Below are 8,758 nucleotides of genomic sequence, written 5' to 3' on the forward strand. Positions count from 1 at the left end.
TTAAATCAGGATCAGATTGATGTCCTAAACAGTCCTATATCACCTAAGGAAATAGAAGCTGTCATTAATAGTCTCCCAACTAAAAAAAGTCCAGGACCAGATGGGTTTAGTTCAGAATTCTATTCAATTCTTTAAAGAATCTGACACTAGGGCCCTGGAGATGGCCCAGTGGGTAACAGTTCTTGTGTTACAAGCATGACGATCTGCATTGAGCTCCCCAGCAACCATGTAAAAGCTGGCCTGACTGTGCACACCTGCAACCCCAGCACTATGGAGTCAGGGGGGTGGCTAAAGGCTTGATCGTCATTAACAACGGCAAATATCAGGTTCAATGAGAGACTGTGTCTCAAGGGAATAAAATAGAGACTGACGATAAACCAAGACATCTAATGTCCTTGGACACACTCTTCCTGCCCCCCACATGACACAAAGACACAGACACACAAGAACCCAACATGTCCCTCACATAGTTGTTGGGCTAAAGTGAGACACCATTCACAGCCTCCTTGTGTAATATGAACGGTAAATGTATTACCAACCCCTAGGAGCTACTGCCCAGGAAGGCACAGAACTCTACAACTCCAGGAGTGCCCTGCTTTTTGACGATGACAATGAAATCGTCTGAGCATGTCAATGGCGTTGAGTTGACTATGTCAACTCACCCTGAGCCTGGCCACAGAAAGGGGCAGGAGCAAGGTCAGGAGGCTGAGGAGTGAGCAGGAGGGGCCACCCAACGCCTTTGGCCAGGGAGAGTGCATTCTCAGCGGTCAGCCTTTGGTCTCACTCTTCTTCCAGCAGCTTCTTTAACTCACTCAGATCTTGTTTAGTGTTACACAGCTGCTGCTGGACTTCAGAGAAACTTGGGTAAAAGGCAAATGAAGGGCATCTGTGACGTAGCACCCAGTCTCTAAAACATCTTCACAAGGCTGAAAGTGTGTCTCTAGACACATAGACTAACACAGAGGCAGAGAGGGCAAATAGAGCAAGAGCACCCATGGGGAGATGTGAGAGACTGTGGGGACAGTTTTAACTGTGGCCTTTGTAGTGTTGTGTGTATATGTACTTGTGTTAGAACTGCTGCCTGCTTCCTTCACACAATCTGCTGGGTGTTGTTCCCGTCAATCTCTCCATTACTCCTGTGACACAAGTCAGATAACAGGACACATTAAGTGTGTATGACAAACTCTATTTCCGCTAAGATTCCAACTCAATTTCTTTAAAAGAGCTTATATTGATCACACATGACAGGTTTCATTACGACACTTCCATAGGTGTAGATGACGTGTATTTTGGTCATATTCATTCCCATTACCCTCTCTGGTCTACCACCCAGTTTCTCTGCACGCAGGGCATGCTGGGAGGTGCAGCCTGCTCCTCCTACCTTGGCTGCTCCTCTCCTGTGGTCTCAGGTTCACTCTTTCGGTAATTTTCCTTTTTTTCCTGGGGTGCTCCTTGAGCAACACCTGCATTTAGTGGCCCCTAGAACAAACAGCAGCTTAATAGCTATGAGGGAAGCTCTCAAGACACTATGTCTGCAAACCGAAACCCTGTTCCATAGCAGAGGGAAGGGACAGTCCCTAGCTACTGTCCCACTATCTCACTGAGCACTGTTCTCCTGTCATTAGGAATTTGTTTGGTCATTTTTCTTAGGCATCATCCAATACCCACCGTAACTCCCCTCTTCCTGTCGCCTCCCCAGCCTCTTGCTGTCTTACCGCCTGCAGCTTCTGCACCCCTTTCTCCAGAATGGCACAGTGGTTGAAGAGGTTACTGCAGTGGTGCTGGTTCTCACGGAGACTCTGGCTGGTGTCACTGAGCAGGGTGGAGAGGACGTTCTTCTCCTCGAGCAGCTGAGAGAACTGAAGTGGAGGAGAGGGTAAGTGCCACCACCCCCAGGACACCGTGAGCAGTGCCTAGTCGACTGGCCTGAGCTTTCAGGACCTGAGTTCTACCTACCATTGAATTATGTCACAGTTTGTTTCTACAAAGTGAAAAATACCTAAATGTTTCAATGACAAAAAGAAAAATAATTCTGGAAGAGTAGCAGGAAACTTTTATTTTTAATGGTACCAAAGTCAATGAGCAGCAACGCATCACAAAAATACCAGTAGGACAAGCTACTCCAGGAATGTAAGCAGATGGCAGTAGGTCTTGTCCATGCTTAAATCACTATAAAAACAAGCCCATGAGCTCAGTATAACCAGAGACCAAGCTCACCCTTAAGCTGTGTGTTTAGAGAGAAACCACCGTGACACATAGCTCATGATTTTATCTCACTCAAATCCCCAGGAGTAATTCTTTAGTAGATGGGACCCACAGAGAGTGAGAAGAGGCTCAAATGACTGGAGGTTTCAAAAGAGGCACCATGAGAGTCCTCAATGGGAGGAAAACCGAGGTTAGGGAGGAGGGACCTTCCTCTCAGCTGAGCCCTCAGGAGACCTAGTTCCTGTCCAGAGTGACAATGGCCTATGGCAGTGTGGTTTGTACTTCCTGTGGTTCTACTAAGGTGAGTGGCTGTGATCAGAGGGGAGGAGGGACTTGTGGGGATGTGGAAAACCCCGGGTTTTCATCTGGAGTGCTCGTTACACATTTTTTACTTTGTAAAAGTGTTCCTGCTACCTAATGATCTGTTCCTTTTTTTGTTTTACTTCAATATAACATTTAAAACTTTTAGCTGTCATCATCTACCAAAATGATTTATTCTATCGTCTACAGATAGCTCTGCTTCAGTTTATAATGCTGTCATAGGGGGTGGATGTCTAGATAGAGCCTCAGACTAGAGAGGAATAAGACCTGAGATGGTACTGGGAGGTGTTCACTGGATCTTCCCAGCCAAAGAGCTACAGAGGGTGGGGTTTCTAGAAACAGGTAGGTGAGAGGAGAACTCCGCCCCCAAACAAAAACGGAACTAAATCAGCGTTGGCTATTTCATCAATTCATTTGGGTCCAAAGGCAATGCTGTCTCTGGAATTTCAATGTTAGGTGAATTTCACATCTAATGAGTACCTTTCTATGTGTAGCAAACACATATCTTTCCATGGATAGAAGCCCTGACTTCAGAATGGTCTCTGGAAACCTGGAGCAGGTTACTTAGTATTTGTGGGCTTTTCTCTTCATCTGGGAAAACGATATCCTGATTTTTATTATTTTGAATCGCATTACTGGTTTTCCTGTGTGTGTGTGCCTATATACGTTATACCCGTTCATGAGTGTAGGCATGTTCATTCTACAGCACACGTGTGGAGAACAGAGAACAACCCTCAGGAGTTGGTTCCATCTTTCCTCTGTGGGATCACCAGGGTTTCGAGGCAAGCACATTTACACACTGAGCAGCCTCACTGGCTCATGTCATATGAGTTCTGGTGACAGGACACGTGCACCCCTCACCCCAAACATACATTTTGGAGATTCACAACTCTCCTCAAAGAAGACCTCTGGACTCAACTCTCACTGACCTAAAAGAACTTTAACTCTGTCAGAAACTACCTATCTAGGTTTCCTAGAAGAGGGCAGGTCTGGGGAGGAGCTATTGAGAACACTGTGACCAGTCAGAGAGCAACAGGAAGACAATCACTCACAGGAGATGGGCAGGAGATGCTTACACATTCCTAACATAGAGAAGATGGGGTGAAGCTTCTTGTATTTTTGGTGTATGGGTTTCTCTGAGTCATTCTTAAAGACCCACCCAGGGCAAGGAGAACATAGGCTGTGTTCTGTGCTCTGGAATAAACACCCAGCTCTTAAAAACTTCTGTTTCTAAGAAATATAAATGTCTATTCTCAAGCTACGCTGAAGTGGTGATGCCTGTGACAAATCTTATCTCCAGAAAGAGAAAAAGAAACTCGATCTCAATCTAGCAGGAGATGCAGGAGACACACAGCTTGCTGTTCAGCTGCTGGATTCTCAGCTCCTTCTGATGAATTTCCTTTAAACTGTCATTGAGCTGAGTCCTGAGAAGTTCTGTCTCATAAACTAGGTTTTGTGATCCATCGAGGGAAGCTGATGTCTCTGGGGATGCCTGCCAGGACCAAAATGTCAATAACATGGTCTCTTAAGAGTGCTCACACTTAAACCCTCCCTCTAGAACAGATTGTATCACCCCTGAAAGAGCCGGGTGCATGAAAGAGCAGCTCATGCTTTTGGATAGTGGCACCCTGTGTAGAAATGTACAGATGTCCTCACCTGTTGCTGGTACTGTGTGGGGAGCATCTGTGTCTGGGAGGGAGACCTCAGCTCCCTCAGGAGACTCTGCAGATGACCCAGCTGCTGATCTTTATCTGTGATGGCCATCAGATACTGTTCCTTCATCCTCCTCTCATGCAGCTCCCAGGAATTCTTCTCCATTCTACACCATGAAAACAAGAACAGCCCAAATACACTCATGGCAGGAAGAAGACTAATTCCATACTCAGAACATTCTTATAAGGTGTGAGTGACTAATACATGTCAGAGTGAAATTTATTCTCTAAGTGGAAACGCCCAGGAAGCTGCTGAGAGCAAGGCTGTGCCAGCACCAGAGGGAAAACTCTTCCCGGCAGGGCTGCAGTGTCTTCATAGAAGAGAATTATGTTTCCAAATGGGAAGAGCAGTTCAAGATGGGTGTGAAAACTCAGCACAGGGCACCGGTAGGAATGCAGAGAGTTAACTTCAGAACTGTAGGAGTTGGCGTGTAGAGTAGATATGTATGGAATGAGGGTAGCAAGGTCACGCAGGGCATGGGAACCCACGATGGTCCTTCAGCTGTCAGAACTATGATGCAGAATGAACATCAGTGTGGACTCTCAAGGACTTAGATCTCTGGCTCCTGAATATACAAGGTATGAGACCTGAGCAAATGAATCTCACCAAGTTTCTTCAATTAAATGGGAATAAGCTAGTTATTCCTTAAGACTACTGTAAGGGCTAGCTGAGGCATATCATTTATCAAACACAAAGTATGGCACATATTAAACATTAGGTAGTAAACATTACTTGTTATTTTTATTTACTTCTTTTCCCAAATCTGGTAGAGTGTGACTTCACTGAGCACCAGCTACTTCTCTGATGTGCATAAGGACAGCTGGGTATGGCATGCAGTGAGTGGCATGGGAGCTTTCACTGGGGAAACTAGGCAAGGCACACACAAGTGCTCTCTTAATGTTTAACACTCTAAGTCTGTAACTATTTCAAAACAAAACGTTAAGATAAAATAAAATAAAATAAAATAAAATAAAATAAAATAAAATAAAACCACTTCAGTTACAGTCCTACCTGAACTGATGCAGCTCATGTTGCCAGGAGAGTTTTTCCTGCCTGAGCTCTTCCTTCATCATCTGTTCTATCTTTGTCTGATCTTGAGATTCTTGGAAAAAAACAACAACAGCAACAAAAAAAGAGATTCTTGGAGCTGAGCCTTCAGCAGACGGAGCTCAGTCATCTCTTGGTTCATCTGTAAGTACTGCTGCTGCAGATTCTTCAGTTCCTTCAGCTTTAACCAGAGGGAGAGCAGCAATGGGTGACTCACGTCTTACTCTTTATTGACCAGTAGCTCCTACCCTAGGCACCATGGAACACCAGCACCTTCCCACAGCCCAGAGACAGCCAAGGGACTGCTGTCAAGGCTACCGGGCCTAACCATTCCTTTCACTTGGACCCCATTGGCCTCCAGGTCTGAAGCTAACACTCTAACTTGGGGCAGACTTTAGGGACACACAGAATGACTGGATGGAATCCATTTAGACCCGAGTCCTCACTAGGCTCTCTCTCACATGAACACCTGCAAGGTTTTCTTCATTGTTGTTGTTGCTGTTTACTTGTTTTCTGTTTGTTTCACAATTCTTGGGATCAAATCCGGGCATCAGTTAAGTAGGCTTGCACCTATCCCTAACCCACATCCCTGCTGGACTCCAGTCTTAAGCTGAGCTGATGTTCGCTATAGAGAGAGGATAAGCACCCTCGTGGTTACGGACACCCTGGCTCCAGAATTAGATACCCCACTGTTTCTTGGATGGGAGAACATCTAAGTCTTTCTTTCCCTCACCCATTAAATGAAGACTATTACAGTACTTTTCCTCATACGAATATCAGAATTAAAAATTAATAGATCTCACACACAAATTTAGTGAATATTATGATGGACTTGCTTTTTATCAAAACTGCATTCTATTTTAAAATTCTTTCCCAATACTCAAAAGTTTGATGAAGAAATAATGTCAGAACATCTGGGAAAGACAACAGCCTTAAACACACACACACACACACACACACACACATACACACACACGCACACACACACACACACACACACACGCACACGCCTTTCACCCACTCAGAAAAGTTAATACTGCCATACCAGTGGTTTTTTAAAAAGCACCAAACACAAAAATGGATCAGGAAGCCAACAAGGGTCAGCATCGACACTCAAGGTTGAAAAGCAGATGAATAATGGTAACTGGCTTAACGCATCTGCGACAGCTGGATCCTTGGCTGGTGATAGAGATGCCAAGGACCCAACAGAACCTACTCTGCAGACTCGTCTAAAGGGCTCAGGAATTAACAGCACCAGGTACGTCTGGAAAAAATGGTGATGGGTTGGAAGGAGGCGGGAGCTGAGACAAGGAGGGTTCTCACAGAGCTGCTTCAGATGCAAGTGTACGCTAAGTTCTTCTCAGTTCTGGCTTTTTGGTAACCTCACCAAATAACCAGTTTACTCTCTCTGGAAAAGGTAAAGGATGCTCCATGGCTCAAAGCTAGGACCTGACATTGCATGGTAAATACATGACCAATTAAGTTATCTCTCCAGCTATAAATTAGGGGAATTCGAACAAGGCAAACCATCCTTTCTAGTTCAGGTGAACATTTTCCATCAGTTAAGACCTTGGCAGGGTAAAAAAAATGTCTTATCCCCAAGAGTAAACTCTACTAGCAGATCATCTTTTGACTCAAGTCTTAATATTTCTCTATGTTGGATGGCCTCTGGCTCAATTGGAATTCTGAATTTGCCAATTTGTAAAACTGAATATCTTTGGGGCTAAAATGGTATTTATATTATGTCCCTAGAGACATAGACTAATAGATAATAAGCAACACTTTGTTAAAAAGCTACATTACTTCCAAATGACACTTACTATCAATTAGAGAGCATGGCAAATTAAATATAATGCAGCTAACAAAGACACAAACTCACTAGAATGATACTAAGCACTGATGCCTCTGTTAGATTAAATTTCAGTTGATCAAGGTGCCGAGAAGAGACTCTAAACAGGACATCTTCATCACACCACCCTCCACTCACTGCCATGCTCAGGGAATGTCACAGAGGAGATGGAAAAAATGTAGAGCTGGAGGGTTGGGGGGAGACCTGTGGAGTGCTGTCTCTGGATATGACAGGACTGTCACACCCATGAAATCACAGCAGCTGTGGTTACTTGAACAAGATCAAGGCAGAGAAAATCCCAGCACAGATAGGCAGGAACTCTGTAGGCCCTACCTGTTATTAAGGAGCTACTAGCACTTGATGGCTGTTTGGGGAGGGAGAATCACTCTTTTTGGAGGGCGTTCCCACTTGTAGGTTTCCTGTGCTACAATGAATGACCCCATACCCATGCATATATCGGCAATACTAATTGACTTAGTGGGTTATGAAAAAAGAAATGACATGAAATTAGGAGACAAGCTAGTGGGATGTGGGGGAAACTGAAGGGGAGAAATGAGGTAGATAGTATCATATTTCGTACATGTATGTACATGTATAAACTCACAAATAAAGAAAAATTAGAATTGAAAAGTAGAATAAATAAACACATTTCAGGTCACAAAAGCTACAATTTGGTAAAGGCTCCTTTGAAATACAATCTTGTGTAAAAGCTACCAAGTAGGGCACATGAGAAACTCCAGAGACTCTGCTTCCTCCCTACTAAGAGGCGGGCGAGCTGTGGTGCCTGAATGAGACTCTCCTCCACAGGCGCATGTATTTAAACTCTTGGTCCCCAGTTGGGTGCTACCTGGGGAGGTTTAGGAGGTGTGGTCTTGTTGGGGGAAGTATTTCAATGGAGGTGGGCTTTGAGAGTTTGAAGCCTAGAGTCATCATTTCTCTTTCCCTCTCTCTGCTCCGAGCGTATGATGAAGGATATGATCACTGTCCAGCCTGTTCTTGCAGCCACACCTGCAGCTTGCTTGCTGTGCACCATGAATGGACTCTTACCCTCTGGAACTGTAAGTCCAAATATGCTCTCTCTTCTTTAACTTGTCTTAGCCATGGTGTTTTATTACAGTAACAGAAAAGTAAATACTATGCAAGTGTGTACTAGTGTTGGTTTAAGACAAAGAATTTCAAATATTCAGAAATGAATAAGTGATTAAGCCTAGTCACTGTGACTCTATTAAATGTCATTTCACTCTGTGGGTAATACAATTCTCTATCAACACTGTTAACTGTTGAGTCAGCCCTGCTTAATCCAGATCCCACTATAACTGCACTAAGTGGTCACTTACCTCAGAGACTGTACCATCAGCCTCCCCTGCTCTATTCTGAGCCTCCAAAAGAGTGATCCGAGAGGAGAACTTTTCTGAAAATCAAAAAAGTAGTACCTTTAGAGAATATATGTGGACATTTGAAATAAACAGTGATATAGCTGTATCAAGGCTACTTGAGATACTTAAAATAATGGAGAAAAGAAATAAGGAAAGTACTTTGAGGGAGATAAAAGACTGATGCCTCCAAAAGGATATGAAATATCACACATAACACAACACGATATATACCATACGTAATAGAACA

At 44.1% G+C, this 8,758-nt stretch overlaps 1 protein-coding gene across 2 annotated transcripts; it reads right to left on the reverse strand.

The window, feature by feature from the left end:
* Positions 1–1,094: 1,094 nt before the first annotated feature.
* LOC110315050 (golgin subfamily B member 1-like) lies at positions 1,095–8,548 on the reverse strand. Of its 2 annotated transcripts, XM_029534695.1 has the most exons (5): positions 8,473–8,548; positions 5,251–5,467; positions 4,183–4,345; positions 1,716–1,859; positions 1,095–1,479 (listed from the first exon to the last, which is right to left on the reverse strand). In XM_029534695.1, the coding sequence occupies exons 2-5, from the start codon at positions 5,310–5,312 to the stop codon at positions 1,378–1,380; spliced, it is 471 nt and encodes a 156-aa protein (XP_029390555.1). In that variant the 5' UTR covers positions 5,313–5,467; positions 8,473–8,548; the 3' UTR covers positions 1,095–1,377. The 2 variants fall into 2 exon arrangements, with proteins under 2 accessions (XP_029390555.1, XP_029390556.1); XM_029534696.1 differs by lacking the exon at positions 8,473–8,548 and having other exon boundaries at positions 5,251–5,473.
* Between the last annotated feature and the right edge of the window lie 210 nt (positions 8,549–8,758).

This window comes from Mus pahari, unplaced genomic scaffold, assembly GCF_900095145.1.
Source record: "Mus pahari unplaced genomic scaffold, PAHARI_EIJ_v1.1 scaffold_13893_1, whole genome shotgun sequence".
Classification (NCBI taxonomy): Eukaryota; Metazoa; Chordata; class Mammalia; order Rodentia; family Muridae; genus Mus; species Mus pahari.